Source organism: Trichosurus vulpecula, chromosome 9 (genome assembly GCF_011100635.1).
Source record: "Trichosurus vulpecula isolate mTriVul1 chromosome 9, mTriVul1.pri, whole genome shotgun sequence".
NCBI classification, from domain to species: Eukaryota; Metazoa; Chordata; class Mammalia; order Diprotodontia; family Phalangeridae; genus Trichosurus; species Trichosurus vulpecula.
This window is the reverse complement of record NC_050581.1, coordinates 142,552,724-142,573,678: the sequence shown is the minus strand read 5'-3', so window position 1 is coordinate 142,573,678 and position 20,955 is coordinate 142,552,724. Positions and strand designations below refer to the sequence as shown.

The 20,955-nt window shown below is 38.8% G+C and overlaps 1 protein-coding gene across 1 annotated transcript in view; it reads right to left on the bottom strand.

Moving 5' to 3' along the window:
* The window catches only part of NUP210 (nucleoporin 210), a 177,669-nt gene that overhangs the window by 105,726 nt on the left and 50,988 nt on the right, over positions 1 to 20,955 (bottom strand). The window contains exons 4-6 of the mRNA XM_036737668.1: positions 14,716 to 14,812; positions 8,598 to 8,748; positions 3,905 to 4,037 (exon numbers count right to left, since the gene is read on the bottom strand). Of these exons, the coding sequence (XP_036593563.1) occupies positions 3,905 to 4,037; positions 8,598 to 8,748; positions 14,716 to 14,812 (381 nt within the window). The remainder of the gene's footprint in view (positions 1 to 3,904; positions 4,038 to 8,597; positions 8,749 to 14,715; positions 14,813 to 20,955) is intronic.

Below are 20,955 nucleotides of genomic sequence, written 5' to 3'. Positions count from 1 at the left end.
GTGGCTCTGTCATTGATTTTTTGTCTCCTTTTTTTCGTTTGTTAGCAATGTGGAAAAGCAAAGTTCTGCTCCTTGTAAATTTTTTACCATATACTCAGAATACATAAGCTGCTAAGTGTTAAAAAATCATAAAAATATCTAATTGTCAACTCAAGCAGCATTACTTCAATATTCTAAAAACACCTTCAAAGAGCCAGCTTCTCCCAATACCTAAAAATACTTCTAAAATATAAGCAACTTTTGCACAAACTCATTCTGACCATGTGATAGAAGGTAGTCACCTTTTTGGAAGCAGGAACTGTTCACTTTTATCTCTATTCACACACCAAACACCATACTGGGTATGGAGTAGGTGCTTAATAAACATTGGTTGATTGATATGCACAACACACATCAATATAGAGGATTTACTAAGGTAAATCAGACAAAGTACATCTGACCTGTGAGTTCACTTTACTTGAATGACATGAGAGAGGAGAACCTTGATACAGGTACCAGGGACATTATAAGTGTATCACAGTTTAAAGGAACCATGCCCTAAATTATGGACCCAGGTCAGGTACACAAATAACGAAAAACTTATGATATGATATGCTGTATAGTGGGAAGAGCACTGAATCAGGATTCTGAAGATGTGGGTTTGAATTTTGCCTCTACTTTTTACTACCTGTATGACTGTGGGCAACTTAGTTCACCTTTCCGGGTCTGTTTCCTCTTCTGTAAAATAAAAAGGTTGGACTTCATGATACCTAAGGTCCATTCCAGCTCTGAATCTGTGATCTTATGATGTTCTGGGACTGATCACAGAAGCCAGCTGCAACCCTTCTATGATATAGGAGGGTAAGAACTGCATACTTCACAAGTGTCCTCAGATGGATGGAAGGCCAATTTTACAAGTTTGAATTAATCATATTCATTCAGACAATGATGAAACTTCACAAAAGGATCCTTTACTTAACAAAAGAATTCAGCAAAGATCCCTTTAAATAACACTCTCTTACAATATACTTAAGTGCTTGTTTTCATAGGTCATCATATATGTAATTATTAGAGAATTCTGGAGTCAGAAGGGTCTTAGAGACTATCTAGTCCAACTTTTTCATTTTATACATTAGGAAATGGATCCATAGGAAGAATTTATTTAGTGTCTACTTTGTGCCAGCCAGGTACTCTTGATAGAGCCTGAAGGGTGAACCACTAGCATGTGGAAATGACTAGACAGAGCTCATGCTGACCCTAATCAGGCTTATCACTACAAGAGAAGCATCCTGGATCCAGATGTATTGGTTCCCCAGCAGCATGGTCAGAAACACAAACAGACCACTGTAGGGATACATGCCCAATTCCCTGGTTGCAATTTGCAAAAGGAGACCAACCAGGAGATAACATAAAATGTCACAGACCAAAGGAACATACTTGGAGGCCTGACTGCCAGGTCATCAATACTTTGCTATGCCCACAGTTTCATCAAGCTCCTACCCCATTCTAAGTCTCATACCCTTTCTTCAAATTCACAGAAATCAAAGCCAATTAACTCCAAAACAAACATGGCAGCCTTCTTTGGAGATGCACCAAGAACCTGTGGCTGGTGTGCTCAGAAGACACAGCTCAGTGAGAGCCACTTGAGGGGGTCTGTACACCCCGCTCTGTGCTCTCTTCCAGCTTCTTGCCCAGCCATTCTTCACTCCCTACAATATCGTAATGACAACGGGAAACCATATGGTTTAATCTATAGTTATGTAACCTATGTACAACTTTGTAGAAATATGACCACTAAGACGGTAAGTCACCAAATAAAGCATATTGTCCTCCATAAACAACGATCATGGACAACGTTAATGATATCTACAATATACTTGCTTTAAGGTTTTCTCTACTTGTGAGAATAGAATTATACTGAACCAACAAAACTCTCATTCAGCTCTCTTACCATTGTCTTTTTAGCTCATTATCTAGATAGAGCACAAAATTAAAACATACTGGGGAGAAACCTGGGCACTGAAAGGCTCCAGCTCAATAAACTTAACAACATCCCATCGGCATAAAAAGAGCTTCAATATAGAATTTTTAAATGGAATAGAATTTCTTAAGAATGACCTGGTATAGCAAGAATAAGGAATCTAAATACAACCCACCGTTGTATAAATAATGTTGCATATTCAAAGTCTGAGCTTTAATTAATAACCATAGGTTTCTTTAAAATTTCATTCCAGACTTCTAATTACTTTCTGGTCTTTAAAATTTTAATAACAAAGATTCCCAGGGAGCAGCAAATGAGGCAGTGTAATGGACAAAGACTAAGAGGCAATTTCCACCATCTGCATGTGTACGAATACACATGGACCATCCCAACAGGACCACACAATGAAGTGGGACCAAATACCAACTTTACTAGAGAAGAGCAGCTTCTCCTTCTATTCAAAACAGCAAACTGATGTAAAACTAGCATGCAGCTCTAACTCTATTCGACTTCTTTCAAACAAACCCATTTTCATAAATGTAAAAGCCTGTGCCAAAGACAAGATTTCAAAAATATTTTAACCCCTCCTACCTCTTATATTGAAACACCAAATTCTTTGACATTTTTTGAAGAGGGGTAATCTAGAGATATAAGGCTATCCCCCAAAGTAGCATCTTTAAACCTCACCTGCCCCCCATTACTGCAAAACATATCATATTGTTAATCTTTTGCTAACTCCTTATTATCCAACAATATGATCTTCCAAGTCTTCTCTGCAGTCCCCAGACTTCCAACTCTACCCCATCTACCTCACTCCCAAAGGATGACCTCAAATTCTAATTCAATCAACTCCCCTACTCCACAGGTTAAAGCTTCTCTACATCTTCACCTATAGCCTTCTCCTTGCCCTTTGGCTCGGAGGATAAGACGGTGCTTCTTGCCAAGATTTACTCTTTTATATATACCACTGATCTCTTCCCATCTGTCCATCCCCCCACTCTACTGAAATGCCTCTCTTTTAGGTTACCAATAATCTATTAATTTCCAAATCCAATTGCTTATTTTCTTAGTCTTTGTCCTCCTTGACTTCTCTGGAAGATCTGATAGTGTTGACCACTAATTCACTGATACTCTCCCTGCCAGATCATCTCCTCTCTCTCCTCTCTGAAACTCCCTACTCCTACCTATCATCTTTCATCTTCAATCTTTTCTTCTATATTGACTCCTTCGTCTGAATCCTCATCCTCTTTGGCCTCTCTGCAACCTTTGACACAGTTGGATCACCATCTCCTCCTACATACTCTTTCTTCTCTAGGTTTTTGTGATTCTATTCTCTCCTGGTTCTCCTATATACTCTCTTCTCTCTAAGTTTTTGTGACACTGTATTTTCCTGATTTGTGTACTACCTGTCAGATTGCTCCATCTTAATCTCCTTTGCTAGATATTCATCACAGATCATATTCATTAACTGTGGGTATCCCCTAAGGCTCTGTCCTGGTCCCTCTCTATTTTTTCTCTATATTATTTCACTTGATGATCATAGGTTCTTATGGGTTCAGCTATCACTTCTATGCAAGTGATATCCATATTCATATATACAGCCCTCGCCTTTCTCCTGAGTTCCAGTCCCCTATCACAAACTACCTCTTTGACATTTCAAATTAGATGTCTCATAGGTATCTCAAACTCAACCTGTCCAAAAAAAGAACTCATTTTCTTTCCCTCCCCACCAAATCTTCCCCATTTTCTAATGGGGGTAGGAATGGGAAGAAAAAAATTGAAATTTGAAAATTGAAATGTTAAAAATTTTAATTTTTAAACAGATGACTAGGAAAAACAGTAACTTCTGCTTTCTTCTACTATTCTGGTCACCCTTTCACCACTTATCCCTGCTCTTGAGAATTGTAAAAACTTACAGAGAAGACAAAGTTAAGCAAAACTCACCTGTAATTTTTCCTTGCCTGATTTTCTGGACCTTGTAGTGAATAGACGTCCCCACCAGCAGATAAATGTCATAAGCTGGGTTCAGAAGGATGTTCTCCAAAATTAGCAGCCTGACTTCTGCAGGATGGACATTCTTCAAATGAAGAAAGGAAAAGAGTCAGAAAAAGATATTTTACATGTGTAAGGCATATTTAAATATTACTATGGGGGTGGAGAAATTAAAGGAAAATAAAAAGCAGGCCAATATGCAATGATTATAATTCTTCCTGTAAAACCCCCAAATCTCAAACAGCTGGTACAGAACCCCCAAAGGAACTGTGTTAAAGTTTATTGCAATAGATGTCACCACAATAATTTCCACATAACAAATAGACTTCTAATCCCTATTGTACATAACAAAATATTTTAGACAGTCCCTCTGAGTGGATTAGAAATAGGATCTGACCATATTTCTTGAGTAGAAACTCTAACTAATGATTTTTCTAAGTCATTCTATAAGGGTCTTGGTTTCCCTTCATTCAAAAGATAGATTACAAATAACAAGAGAAAGACAAAGCCAGAGATAGACAGATAGACTTCAATTTCCTATTTTACGCAATTAAGGAAAAGAAAAGGCCAAGGAAGAAAGAAAGAAAGAAAGGAGGAAATAAGGAGAGAGAAAGGAAAGAAACAGGATTTGAGAGAATGGACAAAGAGATAGACAAACAGAGAAGGAGAAGGCAAAAGAACCTGGGAAAGAATGAAGGATAAATGCATATATAGGTAGAATAAATCAGGCATTTGTGGAGTAATGTCGTCTTGACTCACTGGGAACAGCACTTCCTGCTACTTGCTCCTTTAGATGGTTGAAATTAAGTTGAGAGGCTGATTCGAACCCTGGAACAAAGGTTGTCTGCTCCTGCCCTAGGAAGCTAAAATCCAGCCAAAGGACAAATGGGAGAATTTCTTATAACTTCTTGCAAATGGCCTGGCATCTTCCAACTAGTATTCATTCTATCATGCAATTCCCAGCACCCAAACTGTAAATGGTAAGTACATCTTTTTGCATGGAAGCCTTACCAACACATATTCTCTTGGCCAATGCCATCTATCACAAGGCAATGGCCCCCTGTAAAGACAGGAGATCTGTGAGTAATGCTCAGTTCAGTGTATGTAGGAAACTGTTTTAATATGTGATCTTTAAATAGAGGAATGCTTTTAACTCTGGAACTCAGCATCAGAACTAAATGCATGCTCAGAAATTAAGACGACAAAAACAAAGACAAATAGATAAGCATTTATTAAGTGCTTACTGTGTGCCAGACACTGTGCTAAACAAAAGGATAAATAACCTTGGGTAAGGAGAGGCTGCATGGTATAGTGGGGAGAATGTTGGGCTTAGAGATAGGCAGTTCAATTGTTTCAGTCACATATGACTCTGTGTGACCCCATTTGAGGTTTTCTTGGCAGAGATACTGGAATGGTTTGTCATTTCCTTTTCTAACTCGTTTTACAGATAAGGAAAGTGAGGCAAACTGGGTGAAGTGACTTGCCCAGGGTCATATAGCTACTAAGTGTCTGAGGCCAGATTTGAGCTCACGAAGATGATTCTTCCTGACTCCAGGCCTGGCACTCTAGCTACTGGAACACCTAGCTGCCTGGAGTTAGGGAGACCTGTATTCAAATTCTGCCTCAGACACTTACTAGCTTCAGGGTAACTCACTTATCCCTTCTCAGTTCTTTCATTTGTAAAATGAAGTGATTGTACTCAATGACCTCTAAGGTTACTACCAGCTCTAAATCTATGTATGATCCTACAAAAAAGGTCAAGACTAGTGAAAAGCCTTTGGGGAGTATTGCAACAGTTCTTATAGCATAGTAAAATTCCATTATATTCATATACCACAAGTTCGGTCAATCAATAAATCAATCATTAAACATTTATTGAGCACCTACTACATGCCAGGCACTGTGCTAAGTGCTAGGGATACAAAAACACACAAAAGACAGTCCCTGCCCTCAAGGAGCTCACAATCTAATGGCTGTTTAGCCATTCCCCAATTAATGGGCATTTACTTTGCTTTCAGTCTTTTGCTATTTCAGAAAGTTCTGGTATAAATATCTTGATGTATAACCTAGCTGTGATGTCCTTGGAAGCCTATACCTAGTGATAAATCACTGGGTCAAATAACATGGACATTTTAGTCCCTTTCTTAGCATGATTCCAAATTGTGTCCCAGAATTTTAGGACCAAGATCTTTGTAAGTAGTTGCTTGCATGCTGTCTTCCTCTTTAGATCATAAGCCCCAAGAGGAAAAGGACTGTTTTCTTTGTATCTCTAGTGTTCAGCCTGGCATATAGTAAGCACTTAATAAATGCTTGTTTACTTGACTAGGGAAAATGAAACACTTATTTGGAGCCCAGACTTGATCTATCTCTTCCAGTACCTGGTATTTTAACTGTTGTATGCTCTTCCTTCTCTCATCCTTCTGGACATACACTCAGGCTATGCAAATGTTGGGTTCATAAATTAATTCCCAATTTTTACTGAATTGAAAGTGTCAAAGATTCAAGACACTTTTGCGCTATGTGAGAACTAGCAAATCCTAAAACTTCTCTGTGCCTCTGTTTCCTTATCTGTTAAATGGGGATATTAATAGTTAAAGTTACCTAAACTCAGCGTATGGAGAGTACACCATGTGAGCAATCATAATTATTATAACTACACCAACCTAAGTTAACACATTTATTTCCCACCAAAACTTCCAATGCTTCTAATATCCACTTAACTGGTACATAAAGTGAATCAGATGAGCTAAATGTAAATGGGTATCACTTTCTTGGTTGGTTAAGTTACAAAATTAAGGAACATAAATGAAATGCAAAAATCTTCCTGCTAAAAAAGATATGCCCCAAGAACCTGGAAAGTAGATTGTACTAACCAGAAAGGGCAATTTCATTACTGTGGTTAAAATGGAAATATAGTTATTTTAGATTACAAAGAAATAAAAAGCATAAATTCACATGAGAGCTGGGAAGGGTGCCAGCATAGCAGTTAAGCATACTTGTCTGTGGGCCCTTTGATCACAATACCTTTAGAGATGAGAAGCTAATGAGATGGAATGTGTTTCTGAGCGAGGTCGAGAACAACTTGGGGCCAGGGGGGTGGTAAGGCAGGTGATCAGCCCTCCATTCAATAGCCCTCTGAAGTCAACTCAGAAATAAGCTGATTTTTTATCAGAAAAATTGTAGGCCAAAAGTCAAATAGGAAGAGAAAGAAAGGTCTCCACAAGCTGGGTGTTGGGTACTAGAGGGAAGGAGTGTGTGGAAGGAGATCCTGTGACATAGCTAGGAACACTAAATCACTTGAGTATGCCTTAGTGGTCAGAGAGACAATTCTGAGGCAAAAACTCAACCTCCTGACAAGCTGCTGACACAGCAACTCTCAGCTATCCCCATCAAAGCAAGAATGAATGAATGACACTTTGTGGTGGAGGTAGAACTTGGACACATATTTTTTTCCTCCATCAACCTCTGTGTCACAGTTTCAGAACTTCACCTCTTGAGAAAAATTGCATTAAATATCTTCAATAAAGGTCTGATATTCAAGATAATACATGAAATAGATAATAATAGGAAAGACCAAGAGTTAGTCCCTAATTGACAGGTGGCCAAAGGATATGAACAAATAAATAGTTTTCAGAAGAAGAATGGCAAGTGGCTAATAACCATAAGAAAAAGAAGTATTCTGAATTACAAATGACAAGGGAAATGCCAATTTAACCAAATCTGAGGTTTCATTTCATACCCAGAAAATAGGCAAAGGTGATAAAAGACTGAAACAGTTTATGTTAGAGGGGCTATGGGAAGATAGGATATACTAATACGTAGGAAGTGGGGCTGTGGCATCTTCTAATCATCCTATAACCAAACTAGAAAAACGACTAAACTATTCCTACCCTTTTAGCTAGTGATTCCACTATTGCCAAGAAGGTCAAAAAAGAGGAGAAGGTCCTGCACATACCAAAATATCCATAGTAACAGGAAACAAAGTGGGTGCCCATCAAGTGGCTGAACCACTTGTAGGGCATGAATGTGATGTTACATTACTGCACCATAAGAAATAATATCAAGGAAACTGAGAAATTTGGGGAGACTTGTATGAACTGATGAAGAGTGAAGTAAGCAAAGCAAAAAAAATAAATAAATACAAAGCCATCACAACAATGAAAGGAAAAAGGAAACAATGTGGAAAAAACCCCACCGAAACTCAAATGAACTCCAATGAATACAATGTTCTAGCTTAACTTTGTAGTACAGTTGAAGAAACATAACAACCACCTTGCCTACGTTATGGTGGAGAGGCAGTAGACAAGGGGATATATGTTATCAGACAATGAGTTCGTCAGCATGCTTTGTTTAAGTGTGTCTTTTTTTTGTTTTTAACAAAGGAGGTTCCACTGTGTGTCAGGTGGGTGGGTGTGGCTATTGGGAAATGACATTGATGGTTTTTTTTTAAAATCACCAAAAAAAATTAACCATCCTCTGAAGTTCCTGTTATGAAATGTTGAGTTGGAAACTGTTCTTATATTTATAGTTTGAGGGATTGTTGTTTTGAAATATATTCTCAGGTGCCTATAAAACATTCACCTAAGATTCTTTTCTCTTTCCCTTGGGGATTATTGGGAATTTGCAATTCACCATGCAATACTACCTTATACACCACTTCTTGAATCCGTGCTTTCAACTTGGAGCTCCCTGTCTTCATTCCGGACACTAAAATTGTGTCTCCTTGCTTGGCCACTTTCTCCATCTCTGATATGTAGGAAGGAGGTATGTAAGTAGACTCTAAAAACTTGAGGATCCTGGAACAGAAATGACATATTTTATGGATTCAGGAGAATAAGACACAGGACAATGAAATTCAGGGTTCAATCGGCAGTCTTTAGATTATATGGAGACATTTAAATTCCACAGTGTCTAAATCTGTACATTCAGTATATCACCTGTAGCAAAAGATTCACAATTAAATTGGAAATTTCACCCATAAAACAAGAACATTCAGTTGAACACATTTTTATTCTCACCAAGGTCACTTAGTCTTTTGATATCATTTGTTTTCTTACTTGGTTTTACTGAAACACCAGAATGCTTTCTGAAAAATTATGTTTTATTTTCTTCAATCAGCAAAAAAAAAAATCTGCCTTTCAGAATATTCTTTTCATGTTTGTCATATCTCGAAGTTGGTTATCCTCAAGCTCTAGGACTTAGGTGCGTTTGAACTTGGGAAGCCCACCTAGGTGGGAAAAGAGCCCAAGGGATACAGGAAGAGCGCTGCCCCACCAGAAAGGTCCAGGTAAAGAGAAGGAGTTGAAACGCAAATTTCTCTTTGAACACTGGAAAGAAGCATATCTTGGAGAGAGCATCCTGAAGAGACATGTGACAGGTGCAGAGCATCACGGATGCTGGGAGAGTCTGGGCAAATCAAAGGCCATGGCTATAGCAGCCACTCCTTGAGGGCCAGCCAGTTGTGAGAGCTGTGTGCTAGGCTTGTAAAGGGTAAACAAAGAGACAAGACAAGATGTTTCTTCTAATGAAATAAGGTTTACTCAAGTACTGCCAACAACGTAAGTCAAGAAAATTTCCATTTTTGTCACCAACCAACAGACTTCAATGTCTGTTTGATCATCCAAATAAATGCCTGAGAAATCAGCCATCTAACACAAGGATTATCAGCAGCACACTAATGAACCCATGAATCATCCATTTTACTTCCTTTCAATGGACAACAAAAACTCATGAGTAGTTAATGTCCTTTAATCAACTACATTTTTACTTTTCTCACTCTATACTTGTTATTATACTTATTTTTTTAAATCTCGAAAGCATGACATATTAATCTCTGACTATAATCATCTCTAAATAATGAGAGCGAGGCATTGCCATGAGGTCCTCCCATTATTTCTACATTTTATCATTGACTGTTGGACTGGAAGGAGCTATTCTATCCATACCCTTCTGTACAAATATTAATTTTTAAAAATCCCACTGCCAGCCTTTGGGATTACTTTGGGATCCTGATTTTGTCATCTGGTGTGTTATCTCAGATCATAGATCACAGAATTTAAAGCCAGAAGAAAACTTAGAACTCACTTAGTCCAACTCCCTCAGATGAAAAAACTGAGGAACCAAAAAGTAAATAATTCACCCAAAATTACACAGGTAGAAAATAAGAAAGCTGGGATCCAAATCTAGTTTCTCTGAGTCAAAACTCAGAGTTCTTTCCCTACTGACTCTGGGGCATCCACAAATTTGATGATCATGTATTCTAAGTCTTCCATCCAAGTCTTCAAATACATAAATGTATTTGTATTTCTAGCACTTGGGATAGCACTGGATACACAGGACTGGAAGCATTTAATAAATCCTTTTTCATTCACTCCTTCATTCATTTATAAATGTTAGCCAGTCAGCTGATAGTTCAGTGGAGAGAATTCTGTGCTTGGAATCAGAGGACCCCAAATCCTACCTCAGACAACTATTTACTGTGTGACTGTAGGGAAGTCATAACCTCTCTGGGTCTCAGTTTTCTCACATATAAATTGAGGGGGTTGGACTCTATGGCCTCTAGGGTCTATTCCAGCTCTAAATCTCCAATTGCACAATCCTTTAATAGAGTCAAAGTCACAGTCTCCTCCCTGGCACTTCCTTCCAGGTTGACATACATCACTTAACCTACATTTTCTTAAAATAAGTTTTTTAGAAAGAGCAAGTTATACATAATAGACTTGAAGTTTCATGTACAATCATCTCTTTTCTGTTCCACTGTATTTTGGAAATGCTTGTTTTATTAAGCTCAGAATAAAATAAATTTTAAAAAAATAAAATTAAGTTTTTTCACAATTTATTTTATTTTTAGTTAACTTTATAATTTAATTAAGGCTATCAAGAGAAACTCTGTCAAATGCCTTGCCAAAATCAAAATATCCTTTACCAATATCTTAAAATCATAGATATAGGACTAGAGGGGACCATAGGACACTTAAGAGGCCAAGAGAGGTTGTCTCCTTGCCCAAGGTCACAAAAGTAGTAAATAACAGAAGTGGGAGTTTGAACCTGAGTCCTCTGACAACAAATCCATTTCTTCAACTGTACCCATAGTTTTCATTTTGTTTATGGGGGGAAAAGGTAAATACTAAGAACGGGAATAGAAATTAGGAAATTGAGTTCAAGACCAGTCATGGATTAATGAATTTCCTCCAATCAGGTCACTCAGTATGAACAGCCACATGTGCTTTATTTCTGTCCCCCAAACACCATCAAAGTCCACCAGTACATTTTAGACATCCCAGAGAACCACTGATATGATATTAAGTAGTGTCCCTATGACGAATTCTGCAGTTCCTTTGAGGAAGGAAAAGAATCCCAATGGGCAGAAGGTGAGAAAAAGTGACAAAATGATGAAATGGGATGCATTTGTGAATTTGGGGATAAAAATTGGCATAGAGTTTCATTAATTTCCCGGCAGTGGGAAGAACGGCTTATTATAATCATCTCTTAGTTAGCGATGACGTCAGCAGTTGTGGGAAGATCTGTGTTACCATGTTACCATCATGAAGCCTCCTGATTGGTTGGGGTTGGAGCATGGATTTTTAAAAAAATTATGTGTGTATGTGCATGTGTGTGTATATATACGTGTATTATATTTTATATTTCCCCAATTACATGTTAAAACAATTGAACATGGATTTTAAAACTTGCCAACAGGAATACTCCAGGGAGGGTTAGAAGTTGGACTGAATCAATCGAAGACAAGGGGCTCTAAGGAGAAGAATCATGTAGATTTTAGATTCAAGCAATCCAAGAAAATATGAATTCAGGTCCCAGTTAGAACACTGGCCACTACTATGAGGACAAAGTCTGGGCTGGGATTACAAAAGCCCATGGGATTTGGAGGGAAAGGCAACAAAAAAGCAGCATAAATGCAATAAACTTTAATAACATTGGCCAGTTGTGGTACGGTTCAGATAATTTTTCATACTGATATTCCTTTTATAATTAATCTACAAATAAACATTTATTAAGCACCCATAATATACCAGCCCCTGCACCCAGTGCTTGGAATGCAGACAAAAAGTGAACTTACATTCTAAAGAAGGAGACAATGTTTACACATTCAATTATATACAGATTACATACACAATGAAAATGAGGTGCTTTGGGGAGGGAAGGTCCCAGCAGCTAGGAGTAGGGACAAAGGCTTCATGTAGCATACTTCTTTGTGCTGTTTATATAAAGGAGAGTATGGGTGCAGAGAAGACAGCACACAGTTCAAATCTGGCAATGTCACTTATTATGTGTGTGACCTTGGGCAAACTCTGTGCCTTGGTTATCTCATCCATAAAGATGAAGGGGGTGGATCTTCACGATTCCTTCCAGCTCTAAATCTAGAAACCTAGATAAATCTATGGACAGCTGGGTGGCACAGTGGATAGAGCACCAGGTCTGGAGTCAGGTGGTCCTGAGTTCACATGTGACCCCAACACATGCTAGCTGTGTGACCTTAGACAAGTGACTTAAACCTGTTTGCCTCAGTTTCCTCATCTGTAAAACGAACTGAAGGATATAGCAAACTACTCCAGTATCTTTGCCAAGAAAACTCCAAATGAAGAGCTAGACATGACTGAAATAACTGAATAACAACAACAGCAAAAACAAATCTATACAAAGCACACTTAAACTTCTGAGAGTGTATCAAGGGGACAGAGACAGAATGGATGATGGTGCTTCGGGTATCTGCATGGCAGCATTTATTCACAGGACATAGGAATAATAACACTGATAACTGGCATTTACCTAGCACTTTGACAGTTGTGAAGCATTTTATGCACATTATCTCATTTAAGCCTCATGAAATGCCTGTGAGGTTAAGAACAGGTGCTTTTATCTGCATTTTAAAGATGAAGAAATTGGGGCTCAGAGGGTTTAACTAACTTGCCCAAGATTGTACACTGAGTGTTAAGAAGTGGGATTTAGTCTCAAGTTTCTCTTCCTAGGGCTAGTACCCTTCCCGTTACACCTCAATGTCTCTAGGTGCCAGACGGCAGGGCACTGAGTTCAAGACAGGTCAATACCTTTGACCACAGAAGTCTCTGATGCTAGAAGGGAAATCTGTACCAACCAGATGTGGAAAAGTGAGAGCCCTGTATGAGGCTTTCTTCAAAGACAGCAAACCATATTTTGGATAAGTTAATGCTATTTTAACACTAAAAATAAATGAATACACAGAAGTCTCTGATGCTAGAAGGGAAATCTGTACCAACCAGATGTGGAAAAGTGAGAGCCCTGTATGAGGCTTTCTTCAAAGACAGCAAACCATATTTTGGATAAGTTAATGCTATTTTAACACTAAAAATAAATGAATACATTTCTCGACTATGTTAAAGACCAAGGCTATGCTTTTAAGGCACCCTTGGAATTTAAATAACAAACCTATAATGATGCAGAACCTTTTGAGGAAGACACCATGGTTCAGAAAAAAATGCAGGGGTCCTGAAGTAGAAGACTTCAGTTTGAATGCCACATCTGCCTCTTATTGACCACATGACCATGGGTAAGCGCCTTTACTGGAAGATCTCTGGGGTCCATGCTAGCTCTTTAATCTCTAGCCATATGATCCAATTACCTTTCTGAGGCTCAGCTTCTTTGTCTATATAATGGGGATAATAATATTTTTACTAAATCCGCAGAATTACTGTAAGGATAAAATGACAATGTATGTAAAAAATTGTAAATTTTAAAGTGCTATATAAATGTTAGCAATGATGATGATGATGATGATAATGATGATGTAAAACACCTTTATTATAATATAAATCCAGAGTTTCTGGTTAAAACTTTAGCTGAATCCTTCTCTCTAACCCTTCATAAGAGAATAAATGTTCTTGTTGTTTGGTTGTTTAAGTTGTGTCCAACTCTTTGTGACCCCATTAGGGGTTTTCTTGGCAAAGATACTAGAGTGGTTTATCATTTCCTTCTCTGGTTCATTTTAGATTTGTGGAAACTAAGGCAAACAGGGTTCTGTGACTTGCCCAGGATCACGCAGCTGGTAAGCATCTGAAGCCAAATTTGAACTCAGGTCCTTCTCACTCCAGTTTTGTTGCTCTAAAAAGCACAGGACTAAAAAGATCTGGGTTTAAATCTCACCTCAGATACTTGCTAGCTTTGTACCTTGAGCAAGTCACTTCCATTTCTAGGCCTAAGTTCCCTCATGGAAAATGGGGATGGGAAAAACATAACATCACTTACCTCACAGGGTTGTCAGAGAATCAACTGCAAGTGCTTGCAACCCCAAAGAACTACAAAAATGTCCATCAGTGATCCAGCTTTGAGGCTTTGCTTGCTATGTGCCAGACACTGTGCTAAGCACAAAGCAGAGAAAAAAGGAAAACATAGTCCCTGCCCTCCAGGAGCTTACAGTCTAAGGGGAGGAGATAACATGCAAACAACTACATAAACAAGATACAAGGGAGATAAATAAGAGTGCATCCTCAGAGGGAAGGCACCAGTAAGGGGATTTCTTAAAGTCTGTTATACAAAAGCCAACTAAGAAAAGACAGGGTTATGAAGAACCAATTCATCTCAGAGGGTTTTCAACAAAACAAACTGTGTCAAAATACCCTGAGAGAAGTGAAGAGTACAACAAATTCCTTTCAGGATGTGCTTATTGCTGGAGATCAATATGGCAAAATTAGTCTAATGTTTAGTTTTGATCAAATAAAATTTACTTTCTCTCTTAAAAAAAAAAAGGAAACCATGGAAAGATCGCTCACCTGAGAGCATTATGAGAGTCTGAGAAACCATCAGCTTCTGTATCCTTTACTATCGTCCAATCGAAAACCAGCCCAGCCAAAGTGCTGAATGTGTTACCTGGAAAAAAGCAGATGGATGTGTAAAAATGAACACAGACCACATTAGCCTTTATTATTAGTGACATATATAAGTACCTATGTCACGCTATGCCCTGTGCTTGGTTGTTGTTCAGTTGTTTCAGTTGTGTCCAACTCTTTGTGACCCCATTTAGGGTTTTCTTGGCCAAGATACTGGAGTGGTTTGCAGTTTCCTTCTCCAGTCGTTTTACAGATGTGGAAACTGAGGCAAACAGAGTTAAGTGACACAGAACTAGTAAGTATCTGAGGCCAGATTTGAACTCAAGAAGATGAGTCTTCCTGTTTCCAAACCCAGTGCTCTAACCACTGTACACCTAGTGGCCCCATTTGCTTAGTGCTAGAAAGGATAAAAAAAAACATAAGAAATAGCAATGGCCTCCAACTGAGATGGAAATCCAAGACTGATACATATGAAACAGTTACAGAGAGGTTATAATTAAGTGCTAAATTGTGTGCCCAGGGAGTCAGAGGACTCGCCTAGCACAGACCTTGGGAGGTTTGTGCAATCTGTTTGTGCCAGAGTATCACTCTTGGGAGGTTTTGAATTATTGCTCGCCTTGCCCTTTCTTCCTGTGTTTAAATCATCCAGGTGTTACTATACTCAGCTCCTTTGTAGTGATTTGTACAGCCTTGATCCCTTCATCCCTCCTGGCTCATTCATCAATGCTGGGAATTGATTGATACCTTTGTTCTGATTTATGTTGTCTTGTATAAAAAGCTTGAGCCTGAGAATTCATTCCTAGGTCTCCTTAAAGCAGGGCAGCTGGACCTGAACTGCGCATCTCTACATCTTCTTGATCACAAATCCTCAAAGGACACCACTGCTGCTGCGTAACCCAGAGTTGAAGAATACTGGGATTTGGAAGTGATTGTGTAGCAGAAATCACCAATGTTCCTGCATGCTTCCTTTGCCTATTATTGAGCATCGCAGCTTGAGATGACCTGTCAAACACTGAATTTGAAAGTATATTCCTTGCCTCAGCTCTGATTCCCAAGAATATACCTGACCCCCTGAGAGAGATGAGCAGTATATGCTATAGAGCTGTCAACTTCAAAGAGGGGCATCGAAAGAAGTCTGTAAAAAATTCATGGGGGAGGTAAGTTTTGAGCTGGACCTCAAATGTGCCACAATAAAAACAACTTCACTTATATATGATACTCACTGATCTTCTAAATTTATAAAAAGCATCCCCTTATTTAAGTGGCTTAGCATGTGGATTCCCCATGTTGCTCTGGTCTGCTTGGGGAAAATGTGTCATTTACCTGCATCTGTAGAGATACTGGTAATCTAAATAACAGCTACATTGCTACCTTCTGACAGGCTGGCAGTGGACTCAAGGTGCAGAATAAGAAATATATGTTTCGCAACTCTTAGGTACCATATCTCACCTGTCAGATTGGCTAACATGACAAGGCAGGAAAATTATAAATGCTGGAGAAGATGTAAGAAAATTGGAACACTAATGCATTGATGGTGGAGTTGTGAACTGATCCAGCCATTCTGGAGAGAAATTTGGAACTATGGCGAAAGGGCTATAAAAATGTGCAAACCCTTTGACCCAGCAATACCACTTAAAGGGATGTATCCCAAAGAGATCATAAAAATGGGGAAAGGACCCACACGTACAAAAATATTTATAGCAGCTCTTTTTGTGGTGGCCAAGAACTGGAAATTGAAGGAATGTCCATCAATTGAAGAATGGCTGAACAAGTTGTGGTACATGAATATAATGGAATACTCTTGTGCTATAAGAAATGAGGAGCAGGCAGACTTCAGAAAAATCTGGAAAGGCTCATATGAACTGTTGCTGAGTGAAGTGAGCAGAACCAGGAAAACACTGTACACAGTAACAGCCACATTGTACAATGACTGACTTTGACAGACTTAGGCTCTTCTCAGCAATGCAAGGACCTAAAACAACTTCAAAAGACTCATGATGAAACATGCCATCCACATCCACAGAAAGAAATATGGAGTCTGATTGCAGATCGAAGCATACTATTGGCTCTCTTTTTTTTGTTTTGCTTTTTTTTCTTTTTCATGGCTCCTCCCATTTGTTCTAATTCTTCTATACAACATGAGTAAATTGAAAATATGTCTAATAAGATTGTATATGTAGAGCCTATATCAGATTGCATGCCATCTTGGGGAGGGGGGAGGAAAGGGAGGTGGAGACAATCTGAAACTCATGGAAGTGAATGTTGAAAACTAAAAATAAATAAATTAATTTGTATATACATGTATACATACATGTATATATATAATAATTTGTTTTGCTTGATTATGAATATTTGTTGCATTGGTTTAGTTTTTCTTTTTCCCCCCAATGCTAGAGGGAAAGAAAATTGATCATTGTTAGTTGAAAAAAATAACCACAAAACTTAATAAAACAAACTAACAAATAAAAACAAATAACGGGGCAGCTAGGTGGCGCAGTGAGTAGAGCACTGGCCCTGGAGTCAGGAGGACCTGAGTTCAAATCCAGCCTCAGACACTTGACACATGTACTAGCTGTGTGACCTTGGGCAAGTCACTTAACCCCAATTGCCCTGCCCCCCCCAAAATAACTCCTCTATTTCAGATGATATACATGGATAAGGGTCATGCCTTTTCAGACATACTCGTTAAATCTCCTTAGATTCTTAGGGAATTCCAAGGGCCAAGTTCATTCTTTCCACAATTGGTAAAGTGATAAACAAACATCTGGTCAATGCTCACTATGCTAAACACTAGGTATAAAGGAAGAGGCAAAAACATTATTCCTAACCCCAAGGAGCTTATATTCTAATGGTAAAATAATGTGCAAATAACTATATGCATGCAAAACATATACGGAGTGGATGGCAGCTGATGTGGAGAGGAAGGAGGAAAAGGCCTCCTGCAAAAGAAGGATTCTAGCTGAGTTGTACGGAATCCAAGAAAGTTAAAAGGCAGAAATATGGGAGAACACTCCAGGCATAGGTGAAAACCAGTGCAAAAGCATGGAGTTGGGAGATTGCATCATATGTAAATAATAGCCAGGAAGCTGGTATAGCTGGAGCACAGAGAACATGGAGGGGACAAAGAATGGAAAGACAAAAAAGTCATGAACTGCTTTAAATGCCAAATAGAGAACTTTATATTTGATCTTGGGGGCAGCTAGGTGGTGCACTAGATAAGAGTGCAGAGCCTGGAGTCAGGAAGACTTAATCTTCCTGAGTTCAAATCTGGCCTCAGACATTTAGGAGCTGTGTCACCCAACCAAGTCACTTCACCCAGTTTGCCTCAGTTTCCTTATCTGTAAAATGAGCTGAAGAAAGAAATGGCAAACCACTCCAGTATCTTTGCCAAGAAAACCCCAAATGGATTAAAAGAGTTGGATATGACTGAAAAATGATTGAACAACAAATATTTGACCTTGGAGCTAACAGAGAACCACTGCAGTTTATTGAATTGGACATGGGGAGAGAAGACGTGTCAGACCTAGCTTTGGGAAAATCCCATTGGCAACTGAGTGAAGGACGGGTTAGAGCAAAGAAAGATTTGAGACAAAAAGACCAACTAGAAGGCTACTACAATAATCTCAATGAGAGGTGATGAGGATCCTTGCTAGGGTGGTGGCTTGTGTGAGTGGAGAGAAAGACATGTATATAAGAGATGTTCCCCATAAAGGTAGGAAAAAACAAGGTTTGACAATAGGTTAGCTGTGCAGGGTGAATTGAAGGTGAGCATGAGGTTGTAAGCCTGGATGACCAGGAGTATGGTGGTGCCCTTGATAGTAATTGGGAGTTATTTCTGGACCATATGATCAAGACGGAGCACTAGATACTTTCTCTGATCCTCTCCAAAACAAGACTTATACGCAAAAGATAAAGTTATTTCAGCTGTCATTACAGTCTAAGATGTTGACAACCTAAATGAGGCGACTCAATGAACTAATAGCAGAGAAGGCTAATAATCCCTAACTCAGCAACCCCTTCACCGTAGACTACCATGTTCTGGCAAGGATGTACAAGCTGACCCACAGGCTTGCAAGACAACTCAGTTCTGTCCCACCTCTCCCTCATGCCATAGAAGGCCAAAAGTTTACAGTAGTAAGGCAGAGTGTTGTGCTGCAACAGTGTTAAGACAAAGAATTGAGGAACAGAGGGAAGTGGGACAGGAAACAAGTGTGTGGGAGGCTCCACTAGGCCTGAATAAAAGGGAAATGGCATCCAGCTGTGGCCAACTCTGTACCCTCAGAAGCCACTTGGAGCAGAAACAGAAGTGGGGTTCATTCAGCTCCGGAGGGAACCTCTTTCAAAAGGAAAGGAGTCAGGGCTCAGATTCAATCTAGCTCAGCTCATATTAATCTGGCCCACGGGCATTAGCATCACAAATGCTCAGGCTCCCTAAGAGTCTACCCAATATGGCGAATCTTTAATAAACTTTGTTTTTTTTTTAGCTGAGAAGGCTTGAGTCGAACTCATTCGAGCAGGACCCAGCATGTTGGTATTTTGGGGTCTCAAGCACCCCTCAACCCCTGAACCTTAACATACGGTTCCCTGACTGGAAGGAATTGCTAACCTCAAGTTCTTCCCCAGCCAAGACTGGAAGTTAGAATTGTACTGTCACCGTGAAGGAAAATAGATGCTGCCTACATGATGGTCTTTGTCGAGCTCTCTCAGAACCCCATTCTCAGAAAAGATTCTGGGAAGGCTTAAGTCAAATTCACTCAAGCAGGACCCAGCATGTTGGTATTTTGCGATCTCAAGCACTCCTCAACCCCAAACCTCAACACTGGCCATAGTTCCCTTGGAGCATAGTTTTCCATCACCTGCTAAGTCTTCACTCTTCTGAAGCATGTTCTTCACTACTACTTTCAGTAGTTAAAATCAGAGCCTCCTGGAACAAGTGACTCAACTTTCCCTTATGAAGTAAAAGTTCATGAAATGTTCCTTATTCATTCATCCCATAGTCTTCAAATAGTTATTTGAATTATCATTTTGTGAGTTTTAACTTTTTCAATCTTAAAAATAGTTACATGGAAATGAACTGAGGAACCCTAATCTCCCTTAGAACCATAACATACGCACCCCAAATAGTCATCCCATAGTCCTCACAGTGGTGCTCTGTATCTGAATCTTTGACAAACGTTTTTTTCACTTATGTTTTATATGTTTTTAATAAACAAAAGTTCTTTTTCTTCTCTTTTACCAAAATGTTCACATGAAATAGACATACCACCTTCCATGCTATACAAGGTGATTTAAGTCTCTTTATTTATGACACAGTCTATTTTCTACCATATGCTTTTGGCAACCAAACTACTGCCATTTTATCTGATTTATTAGATTTTAGCAGGTTTTATTAAAGCGAAGTTCTTTTTCTGTCCCTTTTAACTACTACACTCTTCACCCATGAAAGGGGAACTATCTTATATGCTTCGTAAGTTGATTCACTCATTTTTCTTTTAATGAAAAGTTCATTTTCTGCCCCTTTTCCTAAGCAAAATATTCCATATTAAAGAGACAGTGTATTAAACAATAACAACTTGGCTTTAAGCATAGAACAAATGGGGAAGACTCCTATCTTAGGCTTTGATAAGTATTGATAACAGATAAATTGATAAAAATTAAAATGATAAAACAGACAAAATCAATCAAATAAAATTGATAAAAACTGAAAAAAGGAAAGGAGTCAGAAAGTAAGCAATCAGGGAATATAATGGGAAAAAGACAAATTATTAAAGCTCTCTGGAGGAAGGAAACTAGTTAAAGATGTTGAACACAAGCAGGTAAATCAGTGGGGAAGAGAATAACAAAAGGAAAGAAGGGCCCCAGATCATCTAAACCAATATAGATATAGATAAGACAAAGGAAAATGAATCATCACCTGATGAGACAGAGAATTCTGCGGATTCCCAGTAGAATACAGAACCACAGCAAGATGTTCCAAGATGGTTGAAGAGAGAATAATGGGGAAATTTAGAAGAGGAGAGAGCTTGGGAGAAAAGAGAATGTGACTTCTGTCTTAGATATGTTGAGTTCTATGTTGAGATATGCAAAGGGGACAAGTGGTTCAAGATGTCCCAAAGGTAGTTGGTGATATGGCAGTGGAGCTCAGGAGAGAAAGTAGAGATGGATGTATAGATCTGGGAATTG